This window comes from Capricornis sumatraensis, chromosome 8 (assembly GCF_032405125.1).
Source record: "Capricornis sumatraensis isolate serow.1 chromosome 8, serow.2, whole genome shotgun sequence".
Classification (NCBI taxonomy): domain Eukaryota; kingdom Metazoa; phylum Chordata; class Mammalia; order Artiodactyla; family Bovidae; genus Capricornis; species Capricornis sumatraensis.
The window spans coordinates 10,594,378-10,621,350 of NC_091076.1; the positions used below are offsets into that span (position 1 = coordinate 10,594,378).

Genomic DNA, 26,973 nt, shown 5'->3' on the forward strand with positions numbered 1-26,973 from the left:
AAGCAATTGGTTATTTGAGCAGCCCCCCTCCCCTGCCATGAGATTTGGGTTCGTTATGGGTACTCCTTAGAGCTGTTGAGGGCCGGTGGATGACGGGCGACAAAAGCCCTTCGGAAGGCAGGTCACAGATACACAGGCGTCTGTGTACTGCGACACACGGACCATCACAGGGCGTCTGATCCCATCCTGATGACCTCAGTTAGGGGGATTGCAAGATCGCCTGTCAGCGTGAGGCTGACCCAGGGTGCTAGCTTCCCCTCTGAAAACCAGCAAGCACAGCGGAGATTAGGGGATGCCAAGGGAGGCGTGGGCCCAACCTGGTTTCTTGACTTTCCCACGCTCAGCTCTCTGCAGCCCTCGGTTATCTGCCATGGGTACAGGGAAGGGAGGGGAGAAGTGTCTTAGGATAAGAAGCCCTCGGAGGAGGGGCTCTTGGCTTCTTAATACATTAGGAAGCTGGAAGGATCCAAGAAACACAGGCCCCTAGTGTCCAGCAGGTGGTGGCCCCGGGCAGGGTCCTGCAGGACCGGGAAGCCCTGGCTGGGAGTCATTCAGCCAGGGTTTGGACGGTGGCACTGCCTTTTCTAGCTGTAGCCTTGAGCCAATTATTTCACCTCTCTCAGCCTCGGCTGTCCCATCTATAAAGTGGGCTTGATGAGAGACCCTGCCTCCCGGTTAAGCAAGGATTAAGTGATGCCCACATGTGGTACTCAGCACGGTGCTGGGCCCAGGGACTAAGCAAGAGTCAGCCTTCCTGCCCACGGGGGCCTGCAGGCTTGGGGTTGGGAGGTGGGGTGCTGCACTCCTTTCCCCTGCAGAAGAGTCCTCATCACAATACACAGGAAGAAAGCCTGGGCTCTGGGGTGGTCACAGGGGAAAGGCAGACTCGAGCTGCGGGCGAGGCTCCGGGTGGTTTGCCGTGTCCAGACCCTGAGGTGCGGCGGCACATGCAGGACCCATTTTGACGTGTCCTCAAGCTGAGGCTGCGGTGAAGTCAACGGCACCCCACTCCAGTACTCTTGCCTGGAAAGTCCCATGGACGGAGGAGCCTGGTAGGCTGAAGAGCATGGGGTTGCTAAGAGTCGGACACAACTGAGCGACTTCACTTTCACTTTTCACTTTCATGCATTGGAGAAGGAAATGGCAACCCACTCCAGTGTTCTTGCCTGGAGAATCTCAGGGACAGAAGAGCCTGGTGGGCTGCCGTCTATGGGGTCGCACAGAGCTGGACACGACTGAAGCGACTTAGCAGCAGCACCAGCAGCAGCAAGCTGAAGCTGAAAGGGACGCAGGTCAGAGGCAGAGGCAGGGGGCGCCCTGGTGGCCTGGCTTCCCGGAGGCCCACGACCCTGGGGCCCCGGCCAGCTGACACCCCGGTGCTCCGCCTCCCCCGGACCACAAGGCCCGGCTTGGATTACGGGCTGAGGGGGTGCCAGGGGCATGTACAGGGGACTTTTCAGCCTTGGAACAAAATGTCTGAGCACCGACAAGGGCCTGCCTTGTCCATTCAGGGTTGGGGGAGGGGGGCAGCTGGAGAGCCTTGCCTGCCTCTGGGAAAGTGCAGACTCACAGGCAGAGAAATGAGGAGCCGGCCACGGCAGGCATGCAAGGAATGGCAAGACTCCAGCCCAAGGGCCCCCTGGCTGCTCCAAGGGAATATTTGGCCTGTTTGCAAAGGTAGTCTGGAGGGTCAGCTGCTGACAGGCCATGGGGCAGGGAGAGCCTCCCATGGGGTCAGAAAAGCAGGTTCTCAGGCCCAGAGGCGGGCGAAAACACTCCTGGCTTCTAAGAATCCATTTACAGAGCTCCAGGGCTGATGGCCTCATGGTTCTCCTCCACAATACAGCAAAAAAAAAAAAAAAAAAAAAGTGGGCGGTGGGGGGCAAAAACAAGACTACTCCCGACATCACCACTATTCAATTCTGTCCTGAAGTTCCACTAATGTCATAAAGCCCAAACCAGAAATAAGAGTGCAGAGCTATTAGAAAGTGTCTAAATTTTCACTGTTTTCCAAAATATATGATTGTCTACCCAGGAAACTCAAAAGAATCAACTGAAAAACAACTAGAATCACAAGCAGACATCAGTGGACCCTCGTTGGACATAAGATAACTCACCAAATGGCAACAGTTTTCCTGAATACCACAGAAATCCCTATCGTCATGACAAAATATAGACGTTATCTAGGATTCAGTTGAAAGAAATATGGCCACAAGACATATAAAGAAGAGGAAAACCTTTCTAAGAGGTATGAAAAAGAGACTCAAGTGTAAATGGAGAAAGATGTCATATGTCTGGATGGAAAGACTGAATGTAAAGATGTAAAGTTTTTTCTGGAAGGGGCAAGTCAGTCCATGACAAGCTCTCAGGGAGCTATAAGGAGCCATGGATGCCCAAGTCACCCAGACAGTGTCCTGCACTGACACTCAGTCCAGACCAGGCGCTGGGCTTCAGGAGAGGACACTTCGCCCCTCATCAGGGGCAACATGAGCTGGGAAGGGGAAACCAGGAAACGTGGCTGACTCCTGGAAGTTATGGAGGTAGACCATCATCTTAGCCAAGCCTCACGTGGCCAAAGTCAAGCATTCAAAAGTGAACCTAAGGACTTTCCTGGTGGTCCATCCCACCTGCCACAGGGCCCCCCCCAAAATGAAACCATAAAGCACTGAAAATATATGAAGAACTTTCTTAGCATAAAAGAAAGGTTTGGGGACTTGCCTGGTGGTCCAGTGGTTAACACTTCGCCTTTTAATGCAGGGGGTGTGGGCTTGATTCCTGGTCAGGGAACTAAGATCCCACAGGCCTCATGGCCAAAAAAACACGAAACAGAAGCAATACTTTTAAAGACTTTAAAAAACGGTCCACGTTCTTAAAAAAAAAGAGAAAGAAATCTTTACAAAGAAAAGTGAAACCATAAACCACTAAAGATCTGTTGAAACACTTTCTAAGCATAAAATAAAGATTCCTTCCAAGGAGCATGGTCCTGGCGACACTAGGAATCCAGGAACAACTGGCCTCTTCCTGAGTACGTGAGAGAGGGTTTCATGGAGCGCTGCAGTCATGGCCTTAAGTCAATGGCAATGGGATGGCCAGATCCCCCAAACTTCCACTGCACCTCCCAAGTCAGCACTTGAGAGGCGTCCAGGGAGAGATGTTGGAAGGAGTTTCACAGCCACCACACAGAAAGAGACGCCTTGGCCGCATTGCTGGTGAGACTAGGTTTTATTGTCAGGAACACAGAGAGCTTGTCAAGCCAGTCAACAGCTCTACAACACGAAGCCTCCCCACCTAGAAAGGGAAGCCTTTGTCTTTTTATCACTTAATGATAAATACATAAGTGGACTGACTCCACTTAATCAGTCCTACTATCTAGACACCTCAAATCAAAGCAAGCAAACTCATTGCAAGAAGGAAAATGCAAGCATGTATTTTGGCAAAGAAAATCCTTGCACTTGAGAAAACTCGTGCGAGTCCCTTGAACTGCAAGATCAAACCAGTCAATCCTAAAGGAAATCAACCCTAAATATTCATTGGAAGGACTGATGCTGAAGCTCCAGTACTGATGTGAAGCCACCTGATGTGAAGGGCTGACTCATTGGAAAAGACTCTGACACTGAGAAAGATTGAAGACAAAAGGAGAAGGGGGATAGCAGAGGATGAGATGGTTAGATAGCATCACTGACTCAATGGACATGAGTCTGAGCAGACTCTGGGAGATAGTGAAGGACAGGGAAGCCTGGTGTGCTGCCCTCCATGGGGTTGCAAAGAGCGGGACACGACTTAGCAACTGAACAACAGCATCAAAGTCCTTGGCCAGCCAGAGAGGCTCCACACACCCAAAGAACCAAACTTTGGCTAATTTTCTCTGAACTGACAATGTCACAGAAAACTTATATTTCTGCTCAAATATTCTGTTGAGCAAATATGAGACGGGAGGAGTGGGGTACCAACCAGAGTTGAGGGAAAAGTCTCCCTCCTCTTCCTCTTTGAAGTCTTGGATGCCAACATTTCTGGGAATACAAGCAGTTCAAGACACTGCTCCTCATGGAGGGTAAACGTGCCTCTCTTGGCAAATGCTTGAAGTGAAGTGAAGTGAAGTCACTCAGTCATGTCCGACTCTTTGTGACCCCGTGGACTGTAGCCTGCCAGGCTCCTCTGTCCATGGGATTCTCCAGGCAAGAATACTGGAGTGGGTTGCCATGCCCTTCTCCAGGGGATCTTCCCAACCCAGGGATTGAACCCGGGTCTCCTGCATTGCAAGCAGACGCTTTATCCTCTGAGCCACCAGGGAAGCGATCTGTGCACAGTTTGGTCACACTTAAGATCTACATAAAAGCAACAGGGATCTTCCACACTTTGGTTTACATCATCAATGTATTTCAGAAAAGTAAAGCTTCTATAACTTTTCTTTTTCACCTAGAAGCACTACTTAAAAAAAGAAAAATGAGGAGAGTCTTTAAATCCTTTAAATGCCTTGGGCATGGCTTTATTCAAAGACTCAGCAACACCAAATTTTCCTGTCTTAGAAACACACCAGAGGACTGGACAGCCCCAGATGAGGCCGGCGCACCTGGCCTCCAGCAAAGAGGCCCACGCTTGCTGAAGCAGCCAGCTACAAGAAAACGATCTAAGTTTGGATTTCTGTTTTTAAAAAAGATATGTGTGTCTATGTTTCTTCACACATAGAAAATACCTGGCAGGATTAGAGACTGCTGTCAACAGGGGTCACCAATGTTGACACCAACAGCTGTCATCAATGTCAGGGGCATGACAACTGGAGGCACAGCAGGGATGGGGGAGATAACAGGCGACTCGCTTCTCAGTCTGGTCAATTACTGTTATTACTTAAATACTTACAACAGGTATGTCTATACTTATAATAAAAAATCAACTAATATTAAAAACAAGGCAGGGGCTTTCCTGGTGTCCAGGGATTGGGAACCCACCTGCCAGTGCAAGGGACATGGGTTTGATCCCTGGCCTGGGAAGGGACCCCCACGCCACGGAGCGACTGAACCCCACGTGCTGAAACTATTGAAGCCCGCGCTCTACAGCCCATGCTTCACAAGAGAAGCCACCACACTGAGAAGCCGTTGCTCCACAACTAGAGAGAGAATAAGCCCCCAGCACCGGAACTAGAGAGAACCAGTGTGCACCAACAAACACCCAACACAACCAAAAATTAAAAAAAAAAAAAAGACTTTGCCTTCCAGTGTAGGGGGTGAAGTTTCGATCCCTGGTCCAGGAGCTAAGATTCCAGATGCTTTGTGGCCAAAAAACCAAAAACATAAAAAACAGAAACGATATTCTAACAAATAAAGACTTTAAAAATGGCCCACATTTAAAAATATATATATTAAATTAGTTAATTAAATAAATAAAGACAAGGCAGTGTGATGGAGTGGAAGGAAATGGCTCAGTTGTCAGATCCGGAGCCTCATCCTAGAACAGCCACTAAACGATGTAAGCCTGACCACATGCCCTTCTCCTGCTGAGCCTCACTTCGCGTCTGTGGTGAAGCAGGTGGAACCAGACCCTGTGGAGGTCCCTCCAGCATCGGGGACTGTGACTCTCCAAGTTAGGTTTCCTGGAGCTGGTCTTTGAGAACCAAGTGTGAGCCTTGGAGTTGTGCCTTCCTGCCAAACTGGAAGGAATAAGCTAGGAAATGCTCTTCCCTAGGCCGTGGGCATCAAGGAGGTATCTAACACTCTGATAAGGAGCTGCCTTCGTTATTTAACCAGGAGGCCATTCCATAGAAACTCCAGCTGGAATTACTCAGGGTGTCCACGAAAGGTTTCTGTGTAAATATCAGACACAGACACGTGTGTGTGACTCTCCACCCTACAGTCCCTCCCGATTCCTGCGTGAGCCAAACACTCCCGGGCCCACCCCGTCCCCTTCATCGTACCTCAATGGGCTGCCACTCGCCCAAGACAAACACATGCAGCATGTTCACATCCGGGTCCTTGTGGAAGATGTTGGGTTTGGCGTGGTGCTGGAAGTGGCGATGGTTCCACCAGTTGGCAGAGGCACCCTGTCAGGGGAGGAACAGGGATGAGCAGGGCAATCCTGGCAGTGGGGGTGTGGGGGTGGTGCCCATGACCCGCACGTCTTGGGACCAGTTCCTAGCAGGTCCAATACTCAGGTCCCAAAAGTCAGAAACTGACTCTACCAATGCTAAGTCCAGAGTGCTGGGCAGCCCCTTGACCAGGACTTCTGCATGGAGCCAGCTCACTCCACCCTTCCAGGCCTGTCTCCCTGATCATAAGACAGTGCTGGCAATAGATGGGAGAGGAAAGTGCTTCAGCACACGTGGGGGCCTCAGCTGTCTGCCAGTCCCGGGGTGAGGCTAACACCCCTCATCGTCTGCTTGTCTCTCATTTGCGCCTGTTGTGCAGAGGGGAACAATTCCATTCGGGGAACAGTAAGAAGTGGTCCTTACCATATGGACCCAGCACTGCACCCTTAGGTATGTGTACCCAGAAGAAATGAAAAATTGGCCACACAAAAACCTGTACATTCCCAGCAGCATTATTTAAAATAACCAAAAAGCACAAACAACTCAGAGGTCCATGCACTGAAGAGTGGATAAACACTGTGTGGAAGATCAAAATGGACTCTTGTTTGGCCATGAAAAGGTGTGACGTGCTGACACGCACTACAGCATGGATGAACCTGGAAAGCATGATGCCAAGCGAAAGAAACCAGCCTCAAAGGAGTCTATTAACAGTGTCCTGCGATTCCATTTATATGAAATGTCCAGCACTGGGGAAATCCATGGACAGAAAGATGAGTGGTTACCCAGTTCAAGGGTTGGGATAAGGGGTTTGGAAGTGATGGCTAAGTGGTGTGGGGTTTCTTTTAGGGGTGATGAAGATGTTCCGAAACTGATTGTGATGGAGGGTGCACAAATCTGTGAATATACAAGTCATTGATTTGCACACGTAGATGGGCAAACTGTAGAGCTTGTAAATTAGATCAAGAAAGCTTGGGAAAAAAAAAGAAATGAAGACCGCAAATGGCTCCTGCTTTCAGAGGGCCCAGAGAGTAGCTGGCAAGATAGCCCCACAGCCAGGTAACCGCTGAGTCATGTGGGCGAGTCACACCATAGCCAAAAGCTTGGGGGAGCTTAAGAAACAGTCACCAACACAAGCAGATAAGTGCTTTCTGGTTCTAACAGGCAAATGATAATCCCAGGGAATTCCCTGGCAGTCCAGGGATTAGAGTTCCAAGCTTTCACTGCCGAGGGCCCAGCTTCAGTCCCTGGTCAGGGAACTAAGATCCCACAAGCCGCACAATGTGGCCAAAAATAACGAAAAACTGTAACAAAAGTCATAATAAAATTATGACTCTAGGAGACAAGAAGCATTACATGAGTATTTCTTTCAAGGCCATGAATTTCTGTCTCACCAGCTCCAACTCCGGATGTATTTTGAGGGCATGTCCCTCCATGGAGTCACCCAGTCACACAAAGAAGGAAACAAAACTCCTCTGACTTGTCAGCATGAGGGTTTCACGGGTGAACAGCTGCTGGATCAATCAATGTTTTGGCCTAGGGTCCAGCCATCTACAAAAAGGCCTAATTGCAAAAACAAACATTTCACTTGGAAGATGTCTGGGTACAAACACAGTCTCTGGACCCTAAGGGCCGTGGGTGGGAACAGCTCTGAGCAGCTGTGGCCTTTGCGATGACCTCAGGTCCCTGGGCCTCCAAACCCAACAGAGCAAAAATAAAAAATAACAGCAAATGAGAGCTTAGAGGATTGGGAAATGAGATGATACATTGGTCTTTCTAGCCAAAAGGAGCCAAGTTTCTGGGAAAAGCACAATGGAGTCCCTGGCAAGGTAAGTGAAACATGAGGTTTAGAATACACCAACCAAGAGATGTTTGTTGAATGAATAACTGGAGGAAAGAAAGGCGGGCTGTGAGCACCATGAGGATGAGATGTGGCAAGGTGGGGCCACCCCCGAACTTGGCATGGGGTGTAATGATGAAATAGCTTTTGATGGTGCTCTTCTCTGCTGATTCTCTTCCATTCTTCTTTACTAGGCCCAACTTTACACACCATTCCTGGGACAGGGCAGCCCTGCCTGCCTTGGAGCCATGATTCAATGGTGCCTGTCCTGGGGATGGAACAGGGAAGGAGGCCAGCCACTGTCTACCAAGGGAGAGTAGGGCCTCCCTCCACACTGGGGTAGGGGGCCTCACTCCACATGGGTAGGGGGCTTCACTCCACACTGAGGGGGGCTTCACCCCACACTGGGATGCGCTGACAGGGCTGTGAAAGCTTTGGGAGGCCACTCAGAAGGTCTGCCCTTGGGCAGCATACTGGCTAGGAGGGGGCAGACAGAGCGAGGGTCCCTTTTCTGACAGAGGCCGGGTGATGGCCTTGGGGGAAGGGGAGCGTGGGCCATCACAGAAGCGGAGAGAAAGCCTCCTTGGTTGGCGCCAGCAGCTCTGGGAGAGCCGTAGTAGAGCCTCATTAACAATATTTTCAAAAATCTATCACCCTTTTGCTCATCTTGTTTTGAAATGAGAGAACTGCCAAGTTTGACAATCTCTCTCAACCAAGCGACAGTCAAGTAATTTTTAATTAAACTGAAGTAAAATAATAAAAAATTTGGTTTCAGTATAAATAATAAACTTAAACTTCATCTTGGGACTTTTTATATACCACCTTTCCAAATTTTAAGTAGCTTTCAACTACTTTAATGCTCTGGTGAATGAAATTCAACCAATTAAAAAAAAGAGAGAGAGCGAACACATAAAAACATGTATGTAAGATACAAGTTGTCCTTCAGTTTCATATTCCAATATGTCTCAAAGTCCTAATATTTATTTAAAATGTTGGTATTTTGTTACTTGTGGATTTTTTTTTTAATTTTGCATTAATTTTACTTAAAAAAAATATTGCATGGCAGCCTGGATAGGAGGGGAACTTTGGGGGAGAATGGATACATGTATATGTGTGGCTGAGTCCCTTTGCTGTCCACCTGAAACTATCACAACATTGTTATCCAGCTTATACCCCAAAATAAAATTTAAAAGCTTTTAAAATATTGCATTAAAATGCTACTTATTTCATTCCTGATTCTTTTTGTCGTTGCTTAAATTCTGCGTTCCTGGCACACACTTGTGTGCTCACTTGCCTCGCCCTAGTCCCAGCCCTAGTGGCCCCAGATAAGGCTGAGGAAAGACTCTAGGTTCCAAAGATTTCCATCTCCAGATGCAGTCTAGATGGTGCCAGGCCTAGCGGTTTGCATTTCATCCTGGGTGCAATGCCAAACAGAGGCTCACCCTCACAGAACCATGTCTGTACAAGGTTAACCCCGGGAAGAAATGGCCACCGGAAGTGACATGGGAAGAAATGGCCACCGGAAGTGATGGGGACCAAAGGAAAAGGCATAGACAGGAGGTTGAGGTCTCGCCCGGGGAATCCCACGGCAGCACGGGCTGGCATTAAGAAGCGGGTCCCAGCATCCTGAAGCTCCCGGCGCCCTGTTCAGTACTCTCAGTGGGCTGAGCAGAGACATCTGGGTTGGTGGGGTCCTTGAAGACCTTCCCCAGCCAGTTCCTTTCTATCCCAGCAAAGGGACCAGAGGAACAGCTGGACCTACAGGCTTGTCTGCAGCCATGTGCCCACCACGTGCCAGAGCGATGCTGTGAAGCCTGGGATGCTCCTCGCTCTGGGGCACCCCTGACTGAGCTGCCCAGTTATGCCACTGGCTTGGACACAGCACAGACACAGCTAGCAGGGAGCTGGCAAGCCATCAACAGAACCCAGGGCCCTGACCTCCTAGAGCCTCCCAGCCCGAGTACTCTGTCACTCCAGATTTCACAAATCAACGTTCTAAAAGAAGGCCAATCCTCTGTCCCAACCTCATCTTCTGACACAAGAGCTGTGTCCCAGAGCCCTTCAAGGACACACGGACACCAGGAGGGACAGGCCCTCCCGGCTCCCACCCAGAATCTGGAAACAGGACAAAGTCCATCTTTGTTAAGTGTGTAGGGATAACCTGCATCTGGAGTGAAATGTTACTTTCAACACCGAGGAGGGTTTTCTCCAACAGAAAAAGGCATAAAATGAAACAAAGTGCTCTACTATGTGCATCCTTCACCCCTGACATTCTGGAAAGAAACCAGGTTCTCAGACAGCTTCAGGCTCAGGGCCAGGCAAACTGCGTGCTAAGGAACTGGTTACCAGTTCAGTGGTAATTCACTCCCAACCAGATCCAGAGCCGACAAGTGGAAGACTGGATGTTGTCGGGTTGCAGGGGTTGACATTTTAACCCAGACACATAGCTTTTCCCAAGCCAAGGTAGGGAGGGATGGGAGTCTTTGCAGCTGGATGCTGCTGGGGTAGGGCTGGGCAGGAGGATGAGAATCTGTTTCGAAGGGAGACTTGGCAAGGATTTATTTCCAAAACCAGAGATAACGCCTATCACATGAGCACAAGGTCGCTGGCAAGTCCAGTCCGTCTTTGTACAAACTTGCCAAACTACAAGGCTGCTGCAGGTCTGCCTCCTCATCTGTACGGCGATGAGGCAGCTACCTGCCCTTCTGGGTTTTACACAACTCTTGCCCTTTGGCTCAGTACACTGTTTGAAGTCCCTTATCTAAAGACTTAAGAGAAACACGATGTCTCCGATATAAAACATCATCTGATGCAGGAAGCATACCGATGTATCAAGAGAGAGTGTTTCTTCAGGTGCAAACTATTATATATGGAACGAATAAACAGCAAGGACCTACTGTGTAGCACAGGGAACTGTATTCATTATCCATAATGGAAAATAATATGAGACAGGAATGCAGGAATGTATATATGCTTGCATGCTAAGTTGCTTCAGTCATGCCCGACTCTTTGTGACCCTATAGACTATTGCCTGCCAGGCTTCTCCCTCTGTCCATGAGATTCTCCAGGCAAGAATGCTGGAGTGTGTTGCCTTTTCCTTCTTCAGGGAATCTTCCTGAACCAGGGATCGAACCCTCCTCTCTTACATCTCCTGCATTGACAGGCGGATTCTTTACCACTAGTGTCACCAGGGAAGCCCACCAGAAGCCCATATATAACTAAATCACTTTGCTGTACAGCAGAGATTAACAGAACCTTGTAAACCAACTCTGCTTTAATTAAAAAAAAAAAAAAAGAGCGAGAGAGACTGCTTCTTTACTGGCCTCAAACTGAAAGGAATTTATCAGTAAGCCCTTAGGTAAGGAAACAAATGTAATCAACTAAGAAGCAAGTGCCTGTTTTACAACCAATACCCTGGTTTTTTGTGTGTCTAGTGTGGTGAGGAGACAGGCCTTGGAAGCTCAGGAAGCAGAGGGTTAGCAGGTCCTGCAGCTCAGCCGGGACACTGACCGGAGAGGTGACCTGCTCCGAGGGAAGCGAGATGGCACTGTGCCCACCACTAGCTGATGGAATGGATCCCCAGGGTGGCCGACATTTACCTTTAAGTGACCGATGATGAACTTGTGGACGATGTGGTTCCACATGGACTTCTTGTAAACAGAGAGGTGGCCGTAATCGTGTTGCAGCCATCCAGCCTGGGCCTGGGGAGAGAGGGCCACGGAGGCTTTCAGAGCGTCGGCACCTAGGCACCAGGCCTCTGCCAGCTGGGGGAGGCAGGGGGCAGGGGCTTCAAGTGACAGGTGAGGGTATCACGCCTCACCTGAGAGGTAGCAAGGACGAAGGCCGTAATGATGGTTGGAATCCAGCCGTTGCCAAAGTAGAAGATAGTGAACCAGGCGATGCTCTCCATGGCAATGATGTGGGCCAGGTGGAGAAGGAAGAAGAGCTGGTTACTCTTGAACAGGTTCATGTCCTCAGCAGTCTTCCTCAGGGCCCGGAAGTCCTCGGTGATCTGAGACTGTTGAGCCAGAGCACGAGGAAGGAGTCAGCTGCCCAGCTGCTCCAGGGGGTACCAATCCACACACTCAAGCTCCGGAGGAGCCCAGCTGCTATGCACTATAGCAGCTCCTGTTGCTCTGTACCTGCCTGGAGCTGCCACAGCCTTGGAACTATGTGTTTGTCCACAGCCAGTTCAGTGACAAAAAAAGGATTTCACTCAAAATGCTGTCCATTTCGGGTAGCAGCATTATTCAAAATAGGTCAAAGACAGAAACAACCCAAATTCTATTAACGGGCTGAATAAAACGTGGTGCATGCATACAATGGAATATTCCACAGTCTTCAAAAGGGAGGGAAGTGATGACACACGCTGCTAATGAGCAAACCCTGAAGACTTTAAGCTAAGCGAAATTGAGCCAGACATGAAGAGACAAATGCTTATGAGTCCCCTTCTATGAGGAACCTAGAAGAGATTCTTCAATAGAAAGAATAGTGTTTACCAGGAGCTGTTGGGAGGGACAGATGGGTAGTTAATGTTTAATTGAAACAGAGTCTCAGTGTGGGGTGATGACAAAGTTCTACAGACAGATGGTGGTGATGGTTGCACAACACTGTGAATGTACTCAAAGCCACTGAACTGTGTATTTCCAGATAGTTAAAATGGGGAATTCCCTGGTTGCCTAGTGCTTGGGATTCCATCCTTTCACTGCTAAGGGCCCCGATTCAATCTCTGGTAAAGGAATTGAGATCCTTGCAAGCTGCCCAGCACAGCCAAAATAAAATAAATACTTTATTTAAGAAAAGTTAAAATGGTTTTGTTATGTCTAATTTATACCTTTTTTTTTTTTTTTTAAAGCTTAGGGACTTCCCTGGAGGTCCACTGGTAAGACCAAGCTTCCACTGCTGGGGACGTGAGTTTGATCCCTGGTCAGAGAACCTAAGATCCCACATGTGGTGTGGCCAAATACATGAACTAAATTAAATTATTAAAAAGCTTATGTTTTCTACTCCCTGACATGCACCCTTTGTTCTGAACTCTCTATCAGACAGGAGAAGGCTCAGTGCGCTGGGCACATGGGAGGCAGAGTCACGGGTGGGTCTGGAAAAGAGGGTATCACGGGGAGAAAGAGGGAAGCTAGGAGGCAGGGGCAGGGCATGAGGGAGAAGAAAGCCCAGATATAAGGGCAAGAGATTGGGCAAGAGGGAAACCCTCTGTGCCCAGCCTGGCACCACTGAGGCCCCACAGGTGGAGAGGCTAGGAATGAATTACTCCATGGGCGGGGGTGGGGGGCAAGCCCAAGCTGGCACAGGAGGAGGCGGGCTCACTAGGGCCAGGGGAGTCCTCCCTGACCTCAGGTGACGAGCAACGGTTCTCCCTGGACGGGCACAAAGGCTCCTACCCGGCACCCTACACTCGCCATTTTGGGGTGATCCCCTTCCCGCCACCCCAGCCCTCCCCTCCTTCCTCATCCGGTCAGACTCACATTCTTGCCACGGTCCTGGCTGGGCTCGTCAGGGGCCAGCTCGCCAATTAACAGGGGCTTCATGAACTTGCGCACAAAATCAAGGTTGCGGTGGAAGGCCAGGAAGGCGTCCTGGAGAGCAGGGGGCAGGTGGTGAGTACAAGGACCTCTACTGCAGCTCCGAACAGCGCCTCCCCGGCCAGGGAGGGCAGGAGAAGCTCTGTGCCACTAGGACCCCAGGACACCAAACGGGGCATCCATCATCCGACCCCAAGTGTTCTCTGAGCCTCCTCTTGGCAGGTCCCTCGGCGCCGGATTCCCATGGAGATGCCACATGGAGCTGCACCCTGATGAGGGGCCGCTGAGCTCGCCAAGGATGTTTACCAAAAAACGTGCCCCTCCAGGGATGCAGGCTGGGCAGGGCTGGGAACCAAATTCTCTGAGGGCTACTCTGCCAGCTGCCTGGTTCCCGGCAAACTACGCCACCCACCACGCGGTGCACACGGCTGTCAACAAAGAACAAGCCTGGAGCCTACCACAGGCATGTAAAATGTGCTTAGATGATGCTATACCCAAAACAAATACATGATTACATAAAAGCATTGGTGAAAGGAGCTTTTTCATATTTCTAAAAGGTATGAAAATAATTACGAAGATTATGAAAGCTCTATTATGCAGATCTCTAAACTGTTATGTGTTAAGCCTGTGGCATCAGGCCTTGCTTTATCTGCAAACTTTCCAAACTCTAATACTGCTGCATTGCTTTTAAAATTAAAAGAATGAATGCTGTGCCTTTTAATCTTTTTTTTCCAATTATTAAGCAATGTGGATAATTTTGGCAAATTCACAAAATGTACCGAAGAATAAAGAGGAAAATAATACCACTCAGAGAATGACCACCACTGCTAATATATCAGGATATTTTTTCCCCAGTTTTTCTCCTATACATGTTATGTAAGTTACATGAAACAGATATAGCATTTCTTTTAGAGATGAGCTGACAACAGAGTCCCCCACCCCCATGTGGACATAGTGATAAACAATGTTCATCTTGCATCATACTGAGCTTCAAGGTGCACCTGAAACTAACCTAATACTGTGTGTGCCTGCACGGTCATAAGTCATGCCTGACTCTGTGCGACCCCAGGGACTATTGCCCACCAGGCTGCTCTGTCCGTGGGATTCTGCAGGCAAGAATATTGGAGTGAGTTGCCATGCCCTCCTCCAGGGGATCTTCCTGACCCAGGGATCAAACCCATGTCTCCTTCATCTTATGCATCTCCTGCAGAGGCAGGCAGATTATTTACCACTGAGCCACCTGGGAAGCCAACGTAATACTGGACATCAACTATATTTTAATTTAAAATTTAAAAAAAATCAAGTCTTGCGACTTCGCTTGGAGAGAAGAACAAATCAAATGACACCATGAGAAACAACTGGGAAAGATCAATGTAGCTGTAGAAAAGTGAGGATGCCTCTGTGTGTGTAGGAGGTGTGGGGAAGCAGGGGCCCTAGGTTAAAAGAGGCAGAAAAAGATATAACAACAGGCTATAAAAACTGCAGTATTTGATTTGAAAGGCTCCTGTTTGGGGTGGAGGGAACCCAGCAGTTCTCCAAGACATTCTGGGGTGGAATGAGAAATTTTGAATATGGACAAGATATCTGGTCATGTTAAAAAATCAGTGTTGAATTTCCCTGATGGTCCAGAGGTTAAGAATACGCCTGCCAGTGCAGGGGACACGGGTTTGATCCCTGGCCTGGGAAGATTCCATATGTTGCTGGGCGACTAAGCCCACAGGCCCTAGAGTTTGCTCTGCAACAAAAGAAACCACTGCAATGAGAAGCCCACACCTCAAAACTAGAGAAAAGCTGGCAAGCAGCAACAAAGACCCAGCACAGTCATAAATAAATTATATTAAAAATTAATAAAGCATCAGTATTCATTTTCTTAAATGTAACCAAAGTATTGTGATTATGTTAGAGACTGTCCCTGTTCTTAGAGGATGCTGAAATGGCTTAATAATGATGCAGTTTATTTTCATATTATTTTCATATGATTCAGCAAAAAACATGCAGATATGCATAAAGAGGAATGTGAATGTGGCAAAATGCTGAGATTAGTGAATCTTGGTTAAGGATACACAAGTGTTCAGTTCTTTCAACTTTTCTGTATATTTGGAAATTTTCAAAAATTAAGAAAAAACAAGGAAGAAATGAGGAAGATGCTGACAACTCATAAAAGTGTGTTCAGCCCCCCTGCCCAAGTATCTCACAAGGGTAATTGCCAGTCTTCGTCCGTTTCCTGGCATCAAGCCCTTTTGCCTGGTCTTTATTCTATTTGTGTCTAGAACAGACTGACAAAGCAACACTTTGTGCAGAGGAAAACCGGGCCTGGAGCCTTTTAAAAATGTCTGCACCCCTACCTTGCTGAACCAAAAGGGGTAGTAGCAGAAGATTCAGAGCAAGTGCCCCTTCAGAGAAGAGATGGGCTGCTATTGCAGGGGCCCAGATCAGGCAGCCAGGAGCCTCGGGTCCGCTCTGGGCCAGCAGCCACCTCCACCCCACCCCCGTCTCCATCTCCTCTGCATGTGAGGACCCTCCCGCCCCACAGTTCCAAGGGCCTGAGAAAGCGCTCATCAGGAGCCGCCACTGGCCTTGCTGGTAAGGCAGTGAGTGTGCGGGCGTGCTAAGTCGCTTCAGTCAGGTCCGACTTTTTGCGACCCCATGGACTGCAGCCCACCAGGCTCCTCTGTCCATGGGATTCTCCAGGCAAGAATACTGGAGTGGGTTGCCATGCCTTCCTCCAGGGATCTTCCCAACCCAGGGATCGAACCTGCATCCCGGGCAGCTCCTGAATTGCAGGCGGATGCTTTACCACTGAGACACTGGGAAGCCAGCCTGCAGTGAGCATAGCCTTCCAAAGTCAGAGCTGAGAAAGACCCGGTCACTGCTTCACCTCGAATGACACCACAGCTTTTGAGAAGCAAAGGGGAAGTTCTCGGTATGGCAGTTTCCTAACGAACAACGGCTGATAATAATGAAACAATCTCTACTCTGCCAGGCCATCGCCTCTCACCCAGCACCCATTGCCTCCACCCACCAGGTCCAAGTCACATCTCCCAGCCTCTGCCTGGACTGAGGAACCTGGTAGAGTGGATAAGATTCCTGTCCTGACTGAGGCCACCCCTGGGCCATCTCCAGAGGCCAAGGGAGAGGAAGGGCCACATCGTGCCAGGTGGGGAGAAAGGAAAGTGGTCTCCATTACCTCCCTGAAGCCTCAAGCCCCGCTTTACAGATCAAGGCACTGGAGCCTGGGAAGGTGACATTCAAGTGGCAGTTGTTTATCGCTCAGTCATGTCTGATTCTTTTGCGACCCCATAGACTGCAGCCTGACAGGCTCCTCTGTCCATGGGATTCCCTAGGCAGGCATACTGGAGTGGGTTGCCATTTCCTCCTCCAGGCAATCTTCCTGACCAAGGACAGAACCTGGATAGGATCCTGCATTGCAGGCAGATTCTTAACCATCTGAGCCACCAGGGAAGCAATGTTCATACAAAGGCCTCAATCAAAATGAGCTTCTTCCTCCTGAAAGTTGACCACTTTTTGTGGTCCCCCTTGCAAGTGTCACAGGGGCCCCTCACAAGGTTGCAGGGGGCTCCCAGCAGCTGCTCGGTTAAAGCATCTGGCTCACATAAGGTAGGCCAAGGGGCAAGGTAGTACAGGCCAATCCACATGTTGACTTTGGAACAAGAACTGGAAGCAGGCTTTATCCTCATCTGACAGGGAGATTGGAACCAAAGACTTTGCAGGAAGGCCAGGGACGCAGGTGAAGGGGAGGGAGTGGCCAGCAGCTGGGCGGCAGGGGAGGCAGACCCACCCCCAGGAGGGTAGATGTGTGTATTAGATGCTAGGGAGGTTACACTGTAGATAAAGGACCAGAACACCCAGATTCCCAAATGAAAGACCTTCACCAGTTCCTGCTTCCACCATCTCCCGGCTCCCACGCCAGCCCTTTCTGCATGAAGAGATCCTCCCTGTCCAGCCCCCATGTGCTGAGCAGAACTCACAGCTGCTCCTGCTCTGACCCTCAGGGGTCACGTCTTATTTCTGGCCGTGTCCACCTCTGCGGTGTGCTGTGTGTGTGCTCAGTGGTGTCTAACTCTTTCCAAGACATAGACTGTAGCCCGCCAGACTCGTCTTCTGTCCGTGGGATTCTTCCAGGCAAGAGTACTGGAGTGCGTTGCCATTTCCTATTCCAGGGGATCCTCCAGACTCAGATCTCGAACCTGCGTCTCTTACGTCTCCTGCACTGGCCGGCAAATTTTCGGAAGCCTCCCACCTCTGCAGAGCAAGGTGAATCTCTAATCCAGCTCCCTACTTCTGGGCACATGGCCAGGGACTGGGGAAGCTCAGGAGAAGCAAACCCAGGGCAGACAACGCTGCAGGCAGCAGCCCCAGGCACAGGGATTCTGAAGAACAAGGGGTTACAGAGGGAGATGCCGAGGAGGGACCCTTTGTTCTCAGCTGGATCCAAGGATGCTGACTTCCTTTCCACAGTGGGGAGAGTTAAGCAGGATGAGGGCAGGGTGGGAAGCCCCTGTGCCATGTCCCCTCCAAGGGAAAGAAGCAATGGAGGCTGGGGTGGAGGTGGAGGTGGGGGTGGGGTGGGGTTCTATGGCCAGAGGGCTCCTGACGAGAGGGTCCCTGCTGATGCCAGGCACAGGCAACCCGGGCATGAAGGGATTACAGCAAGGAAACACAACTCAGTAAAATGCAGAACATAGCAGCAATGCTGGGGCTGGGTACATGACCTCCCGGAGGCTGCAGCTGGCAGGAAGTGGACTGCTCCCACAGAGATCTAGCTGAGAGGGTGGAGCTGCCCTCCAGGCAAAGACACAGAGGGGTTTCATGTAAGTATCTTTTACCTTTGGCAACAAAGAGGTCACCAAGTTTCCTCTGCTTCCAGCTTGTTCTTTTCTGGTTTACTGAACTCCCTACTATGCAGACTGGTTCCAAATTGGGAAAGGAGTACTTCAAGGCTGTATGTTGTCACCTTGCTTATTCAACTTACATGCAGAGTACATCATACGAAATGCCAGGCTGAATGAAGCACAAGCTAGAATCAAGATTGCTGGGAGAACTATCAGTAACCTCAGTTATGCAGATGACACCACTCATGTCAGAAAGTGAAGAGGAACTAAAGAGCCTCTGGATAAAAGTGAAAGAGCAAATAGATGGGGAAACGATGGAAAGAGTGACAAGACTTTATTTTCTTGGGGCTCCAAAATCACTGCAGATGGTGACTGCAGCCATGAAATGAAAAGACACTTGCTCCTTGGAAGGAAAGCTATGGCAAACCTAGTAGTAGCAGTAGTGTAGTGAAAGTCACTCAGTCGTGTCCGACTCTTTGCGATCCTGTGGACTATACAGTCCATGGAATTCTCTAGGCCACAATACTGGAGTGGGTAGCCTCTCCCTTCTCCAGGGGATCTTCCCAACCCAGGGATCGAACCCAGGTCTCCTACATTGCATCTGGTCCCATCACTTCATGGGAAATAGTTGGGGAAACAGTGGAAATAGTGCCAGACTTTATTTTGGGGGGCTCCAAAATCACTGCAGATGGTGACTGCAGCCATGAAATTAAAAGACACTTACTCCTTGGAAGAAACGTTATGACCAACCTAGATAGCATATTGAAAAGCAGAGACATTACTTTGCCAACAAAGGTCCATCTAGTCAAGGCTATGGTTTTTCCAGTGGTCATGTAAGGATGTGAGAGTTGGACTGTGAAGAAAGCTGAGCACCGAAGAATTGATGCTTTTGAACTGTGGTGTTGGAGAAGACTCTTGAGAGTCCCTTGGACTGCAAGGAGATCCAACCAGTCCATCCTAAAGGAGATCAGCCCTGGGTGTTCTTTGGAAGGAATGATGCTAAAGCTGAAACTCCAGTACTTTGGCCACCTCATGCAAAGAGTTGACTCACTGGAAAAGACTCTGATGATGGGAGGGATTGGGGGCAGGAGGAGAAGGGGATGACAGAGGGTGAGATGGCTGGATGGCATCACCAACTTGATGGACATGAATTTGAGTGAACTCCGGGAGTTGGTGATGGACAGGGAGGCCTGGTGTGCTGGGATTCATGGGGTCACAAGGAGTCGGACACGACTGAGAGATTGAACTGAACTGAACTGAACTCCCACATTGCAGGTGGATTCTTTTTACCAACTGAGCCACGAGGGAAGCCCATGACAAACCTAGACAGCATATTAAAAAGCAGATACATTACTTTACCGACAAAGGTCCATATAGTCAAAGCTATGGTTTTTCCAGTAATTGTGTATGGATGTGACAGTTGGACCATAAGGAAAACTGAGCGCCGAAGAATTGATGCTTTTGAACTGTGGTGATGGAGAAGACTCTTGAGAGTCCCTTGGACAGCAAGGAGATCACACCAGTCAATCCTAAAGGAAATCAGTTCTGAATATTCACTGGAAGGACTGATGCTAAAGCTGAAACTCCAATACTTTGGCCACCTGATCACTGACTCATTGGAAAAGACCCTATTGCTGAGAAAGATTAAAGGGAGGAGGAGAAGGGGATGATAGAGGATGAGAAGGTTGTGTAACAGGAGGGAAAGGGGCAGGGCACAACTTTTAAAAGAATGACACATGCTGCGTCAGTATCAGTGGGAGCCCCAGCTCGAGCTTGGTAATAAAAACTCTCTTGCTTTTGCATCCGAAAAAAAAAAAAAATAAAAGAATGACACAGCCCAAGGACACAACATAAACCAATTAGAATCAAATGGGACCAAAGTGGCAGACAAGACTAGATCTTAATCCTTAATCAACAAGTGAAATGACATACCCAGAGGTGCCATGACAGTTCCACAGCACTGTTAAGACCAAGGAGTGGGCGGTGGCCCAAATCCTGGAAATCTCCACCCCTTCCCCCAAAATAGCTAGAATAATCCTCCCACTTATTAGCACATGAAATTACCCAGGCTATAAAAACTAACCACATCAAATTTTGAGGCTGCATTCGCCCTCTGTGATAGCCCACACTCTGTCTGTGGAGCGTGCTTCTCTCTATATCTGAATAAATCCACTTCTTACCTATCACTTTCTCTCTCACTGAATTCTTTCTGTGATGAGACATCAAGAACCTGAGCTTCATTATGTCCTGAAACCAGGTACCATGGGTTTTGGCTGTTTCAAGTCCCAAGCAGGGTTTTGGCTGGGTTTGAATTCCAGCCAAATGGGTTCAAGTCCCAAACTGGGTTTTGGCAGGGTTTGAGTCCCAGCCATGTGGGTTCGAGTCCCAATCTGAGGTAAACGGTTTCAGTTGGATGGTATCACCAACTCGCTGGACATGAGTTTGAGCAAGCTCTGGGAGTTGGTGATGGACAGGGAAGCCTGATGTGCTGCAGTCCATGGGGTTGCAAAGAGTTGGACACAACTGAGTGACTGAACTGAACTATTATGCATGCTGGGAACCTGTATACCTGTGTGCAGGAGGCTAAGGGTCCCACAGTAATGACCCTGCACACCAGTAGAGTGTTCTGAAATTTAAAGAATGACCCACCCACAGCCACTGTGAGCCTGATAATAAATAACCTTCCCATTTCATAGACCTGGAAAGTGAAGTTCAGGGTTAAGTGCCTTGCCTAGGATTCCTAAAGCCAGGACTCAAACCCAGGTCCTCTGCCTTTCAAACCTGCAGCCTCCTGACTCGAGGAGGCCAGAGATTCATTCCATTTTCAACCTGTCGCCTTTTCCCAAGAACAGCCTAGGAGAAGTGAAAAGAGGAATGAATCTTGACCTCTGCTCACCTTCCCTGGGTTCCCAGAGGCGACGGATGCAGACAGGGCAGGAAAAGTCCCTGTGACAATGCACAGAGGTGGGGCAGCTGGGGTCTAGAGGGAAAAGTTCCAGATTCACGTCTCAGTTTGAAAGGAGAGAAGCAAATCCAGCAGGTGCATTCACTCCCTTTTAGATATTCACCTTTGTGCCCAGGACCAACTTGGGGCTACGGAGATGCTGGGGAAAATGTGTGATGAGTAACTGTAATAGCATGCTTAGATTCTTTACCCCATGGACTGCAGCCCACCAGGTTCCTCTGTCCGTGGGATTTTCCAGGCAAGAATACTGGAGTGGGTTGCATTTCCTCCTCCAGGGGATCTTCCTGACCTGGGGACTGAACTCGCACCTCCTGCATTGCAGGCAGATTCTTTACCTGCTGAGCCATCAGGGAAGCCCGAATATGTATGATGAGTCTTTGTTAAACATGAAAAGTTCTGGATGGAGGGTGGGAAGGAGGTTTGAGATGAACTGAGAGTTTGGGATTAACACATACTCACTACTATGGATAAAATAGATAAACAACGAGGACATTACTGTACACCACGGGGAGCCATATGCGATATCTTGTAATAGAATCTGAAAAAGAGTCTGCAATCTGTATGTATGCATATAACTGAATCACTTTGCGGTACATTTGAAACTGACACAACACTGTAAATTAAATATACTTCAACTGAAAAATAGAAAAAAAAAAAGTTCTGCAGCGGTGGGACTCTACCTCTGAAAGAGGACCCTGGGACACAGGCAAGGGCTCCCTTTGCCCACAGCAAGGCAAAGACTGGAGAAGAGCCAGAGGACTAGAGGGGAAGAAACCCAAGGTGAAAACGGGAAGGAAGTAGAGGAGGCAGGAAGGGAAGATGGGCTAGGAGGCCTCCCTGATGGTAAATCCTGATAGTGGTCTGAGTGTTGCCAAGAGGGGCTTCCCTGGTGGCTCAGATGGTAAAGCGTCTGTCTGCAATGAGGGAGACCCAGGTTCGATCCCTGGGCTGGGAAGATCCCCTGGAAAAGGAAATGGCAGCCCACTGCAGTACTCTTGCCTGGAAAATCCCATGGGCGGAGCAGCCTGGTAGGCTGCAGTCCATGGGGTCGCAAAGAGCTGGACACGACTGAGTGACTTCACTTTGCCAAGAGGGGCTTCCCAGGTGGTGCTAGTGGTAAAGAACTTGCCTCTCAGTGCAGGAGACGTTAAGAGATGTGGGTTTGATCCCCAGGTTGGAAAGATCTCCTAGAGAAGGGCATGGCAACCCACTCCAGTATCCTTGCCTGGAGGATCCCATGGACAGAGGAGTCTGGCGAGCTCCATAGGGTCACAAAGAGTCAGACACAACTGAATCAACTTAGCAGGCACGCTGCCAAGAGAGCAAGGTTTTTAAACCCAAGATCAATGAGAGCTACTCACTACAGGCCTGATCTGTACAATCGTGCCTTGTGAGCTGTAAAAATTTAGTTTCATTTTTTATGCTTGAAAGCAGAAGGACCAAATGACAACTGCTTGTTCTTGCTCTTCGGTAACAGGAAAATCCCCTGTTGAGGCCCCAGATTATCTGGCTTGCTTGACTGCCAGCCTCCAGTGAGGTTTCTACTGCATCTAGACTGGCTCAGAACGGTGCACTCGAGTGCTCCCAGGAGGCTGACCTCTATCTACCCATCAGCCCTTCCCAAACTTTACAGGACTGTAAATACTCTCACTGCCCCCACTCTGAGGAAGTCCACGCCCAAGGGCAAAGCCACTTGTTCAACAACCAGAAAGTAGTCTCTCCATTCCCAGCCTGTTCCCGTGTCCCTGGAGTCCCCTCTCCAGAGACACGAGACTTCCTGTGTGGTCTTTTTCAATTGTGGTCCCGAGCGAAAGAGAGAGAGAGATGGGGACGGAGAGGGAGAGAGATGAGGAGAGAGAGAGGGAGAGAGGAAATCCAGTTGCTCACTCCACCATTATTCAACAAGATTAATGCATTTCATGCCCCAAAAGTTTTATCTCACAAGGCAGTAAGCTCTGGGCATAGAGATTCTTTCTCTCTTGCTACACCAAATGGACCTGGCATAGATTTTTTAAAGTTTCCTCCAGATTCCTCTTTGTTTACTTTGCATTCCAGCTGTTACACAATCCTCACTCTGACACTCACTTCTCTGATAACGTAACATGGAAGAACCTTGTCTGTAGTCTATTACAAGTTAATCGCTAAAGGGATGTTTGCCTATTAACTTAAATGATACATAATGGCCCATTTCGGGGAACCCTGCTTCCCAGGTAATGAACATTGAGCTAAAATATTAATACCTTTGTGTAGCTCCCAGAAAACCTCCTGTCCAAACCTGTGAATGACTGTAGGGAGGAAGACACTAACACATTCCCTCACGAGGCTAATGGAAACCAGACGTGTTCGACTTTACTCCTTCCCCTTTCAGTATAAAAGGATCCTGAATTCTAACCCAGGCAAGATGGGTCTTTGGGGCAGGAGTCCACTGTCTTCTCAGTTTGGTGGCCTTAGGTATAAAGTCCTTATTCCTTGCCGTAACAACTGTCTCTTGACTACTGGCCTGTCATACAGTGAGCAGTACAAGCTTAGACTTAGTATGTTGCAGCAAATACTCCTCCATTGCATTTATCTAATGCTTGCAGTTTATGAAATGCCTTGCCACCTAAGAAAATATATTTATTTAACACTACGGAATAAATGGGCTTCCCTCTCCCTGGTGGCTCAGACAGTAAAGAATCTGCCTGTGATGCAGGAGACCCGGGTTCGATCCCTGGGTGGGGAAGATCCCCTGGAGAAGGAAATGGCAACCCACTCCAGTATTCTTGCCTGGAGAATTTCATGGACAGAGGAGCCTGGCGGGCTACAGTCCATGGGGTTGCAGAAGAGTTGGACACAACTGAGCAACTAGAGAACAACAACGGAACCAACAGACCAATCCATCAGACCAATCCACGGGCTTTTGACTTTCCCTTCTAGGAAACTTTTCAATGAAGGCTCAACCATGGGCAGGAACCTTCAGAACTTATTAATGAAGTCATGGCAAGACTCCAACCAAGAGTCAAGTCTTTACTTGGGAACTCCTCTTACGCCACCTCCTCACAGGGCTGTATAAAGGTCCCAATGAAATAATACACTGATGGTGCTTAAAAATCTTATACCCACTTAAGTCACCATCACTTTCACAGCCCCAAGGGCTTAAGCCAAGTTCACAAGCAGGTAAAATGGGATGGGGGCAAAAGCTATCACTGACCCTCTGCTGGTCAAAGCAAGGAGCCAAGTAACAGCTTAGATTACAGCTGTCTGACCTGCCCCCATCCTTTGCCTCCCCCTGTCCCAAAGAGATAGAAGAGGTAGGGAGATAGAACTCCACCCACTGACAGGCCCATAGAGCTTGAACAACAAAAGCTCAAACAGGTCAGCATGCCAGACCTCCAGGTGGGGTGAACTATGTCAAGTTGACCCCTCCCTAGTCACCTCTCCCAAGTTCTCCGCGCTGTCCGACTTCTCTGCTTCCGGCTCACTGCCACCAAGAGTGGTCCCTTTCCTCCCTGCCTCTCTCAGAGTTCAGGGGGAGGTGGGGGAGGAGGGAGCGTGAGGGGGGTGCTGTGCAGTCACAGAGCTGCAGGTTTGGTGCCTAAGTTGAGAGTCAGATGGGCAGCCCTGGCTCCGGGAAGATCCTAGGGCGCCCCTACCTCTCCCAAGGCAGGATGAAGGAAGGGCATTCTTGGCAGGATTTGGGAACAGAGAACCATTGAGCTGAAGTCCCAGAGTAACCTCGGGTGCAGCCGGACCTGTTGCCCACGCCAGCCTAGTGCTGCTGTATCGTCCCGTCCCGAGGCTCCTCTCCACCTGGGCTTTGCAAACTCCAGCCCTTTTTCTTTCTACCAGTTTCCATCAGCACCGCCTCCTCCCTCCCCTTCAAGAACGCCCTCTGCGGCGGGGGTGAGGGCGGGGAGGAGGGGGTCTCGGTAGTTTCCGAAAGCGTGGGAACAGCAGCTACCAGGCGGGGTCTCCGAGGCAGCCATTGCGGACGGTCTGAGACTGGAATTCCAGCAGGAGCGAGCCCCGGCCGAGGACGACCTTTCCTTCCCCGCCCCCTTGTCTGGCCGGAGAGTGGGGGACGCGCGCCGAGTCCTACACCTGGCTCCTCTCCCGTTCCTCTCCGCGGGGCCCAGGGGCGGCCATCTTCCACGCTGGGGGCGCCAAAGTCCCAGGGTCCCGGCGCCCCGCTTTGGGGGAGTCTCGGGCTCCGGATGAACTCGGAGGGAGGAACGGACGCAAGGGTCCAAGCGCGCGCGATAGATCCTGCACGGATCTCCACCGCTCGGATCTGCCTCCCGGGCTCCAAAATCCGACCCCCCGGCACGCTGACCCAGCTGTGCCACGGGACCAGGATTCGGAGCGGGAGGTGAGCGCCGTAGACACTTTCCCTTCCCTCCGGGACGGCCCGCCCCCCCACCCCGCCAAGCTCCATTCGGCGCTAGAGGTCTTGTCTGACGCCCTGGGACCACGGCTCCTGCCTCCCTCCTGCAGCGGAGAAGGGTGGCGGGAGAGGCCCCAGGCCCTTACCGTAGCATCTTCCCCGGCGTAGTGCCCGATGACCCGCTGGCCCCCGGGGTGCCGGCTGGACCATTTGGTGATGTTGTAGACCTTGCGATCGATGACCAGCCACTTGTCGGTGCGCAGGTTGTGCTTCTGAATCTCCTCCCAGCGGAAGGTAGGCATCGGCGCCTCAAGCTCGGTGGCCCCCTCGCCCTGGTTACCCCCCTTCCCCATGCTGCCTGCTGACCGGTTGGCCCAGTGCACTGCGGTCCGGGCCCTTCTCGCTTTCGGCTTTTGTCTTCTTCTCCTCCTCCTCCCACGACGTCCCCTCCCCCAGCCTCCTCGCCTTGGCTCTGGAGTATCCCTGCCTTTCCTCTCCGCTTCCAAGTGCCCCCAAGCGGTCCCCTCCCTCCGTCCCTCCCTCCGCCCCCCGCCCCCCCCGCCCCCCCCAGCTCGCAGTGGACTTTTGCCTCCAGAGAAAACTCCTGGGTAGCTCAGGGCCTCGAAGCCTCCTCTGCCCGCCCCTCCGGCTCCCCCCGCCCGGGGCTCCGCATCCTCCCGCGTTCCCCTCCGCCTGGGTTTCCACAGTGATCAGCAGAGCGCCTGCACCAATCCGGGCTCGTCGCCCCTCCTGCCATTGGCCCAGGAGGATCTTTCGAAGGCCAGCGGGCTGGGGCAGCGGTTCCCAGCTCCCCCGCCTGCCCGGCCACGCGGAGTTCAGAGGGGCCGGGAGGCCGGTTACGTGTCCGAACTCCTCCCTCTCCCCACTCTAGCCCGGGGCGCCCGAGGAGATCCCAGGGGAGCCTGGGGGGCAAGAGGGGGCGGCGGCTGGGGTTCCGGACACTTACGCGCACGCCGGCGACCCGCGCTCCCGGGTGTGCACCTGATGCCCGCACAAAGAGGGCTGCGCGGCTCCGCGCGCTTTGCGGTGGGGACCGGCCCGAGGCCGGGCTGGCGGGCGCGCAGGCGCGGCCAAGCCGCCGGGCTGGCTATTTCCACTGAGACCAGCCTGGTTAGGTGACGCCTTCCCCTACCCGCTGGAATCGGGACTCCAGTATCTCCACATTGTGCTCGCTGTCCACACTGGCGCCCTCCTGCAGCCTCCCTGGGGGAACCCCAGCCTGCGGCTCCTCAGGGCTCCAAAGCCCGTAATCAGTGGATCTTAGAAAAGAATTGTGGAACCTCTGATGTGCTTCCTTGTGTTCGGCGCCATGGTGGGGAGAGGACGGAGGGGGACGCCGTGGTGGGGAGAGTGGGGACGCGAGGACTTGGTTCTG

The 26,973-nt window shown here is 50.6% G+C and overlaps 1 protein-coding gene across 1 annotated transcript in view; it reads right to left on the reverse strand.

The window, feature by feature from the left end:
- FADS2 (fatty acid desaturase 2) overlaps window positions 1-25,973 on the reverse strand; it is a 37,668-nt gene extending 11,695 nt beyond the window's left edge. The window contains exons 1-5 of the mRNA XM_068978107.1: window positions 25,724-25,973; window positions 13,340-13,450; window positions 11,677-11,874; window positions 11,456-11,557; window positions 5,909-6,034 (exon numbers count right to left, since the gene is read on the reverse strand). Coding sequence (XP_068834208.1) covers window positions 5,909-6,034; window positions 11,456-11,557; window positions 11,677-11,874; window positions 13,340-13,450; window positions 25,724-25,930 — 744 coding nt within the window. The 5' untranslated portion in view covers window positions 25,931-25,973. The remainder of the gene's footprint in view (window positions 1-5,908; window positions 6,035-11,455; window positions 11,558-11,676; window positions 11,875-13,339; window positions 13,451-25,723) is intronic.
- Between the last annotated feature and the right edge of the window lie 1,000 nt (window positions 25,974-26,973).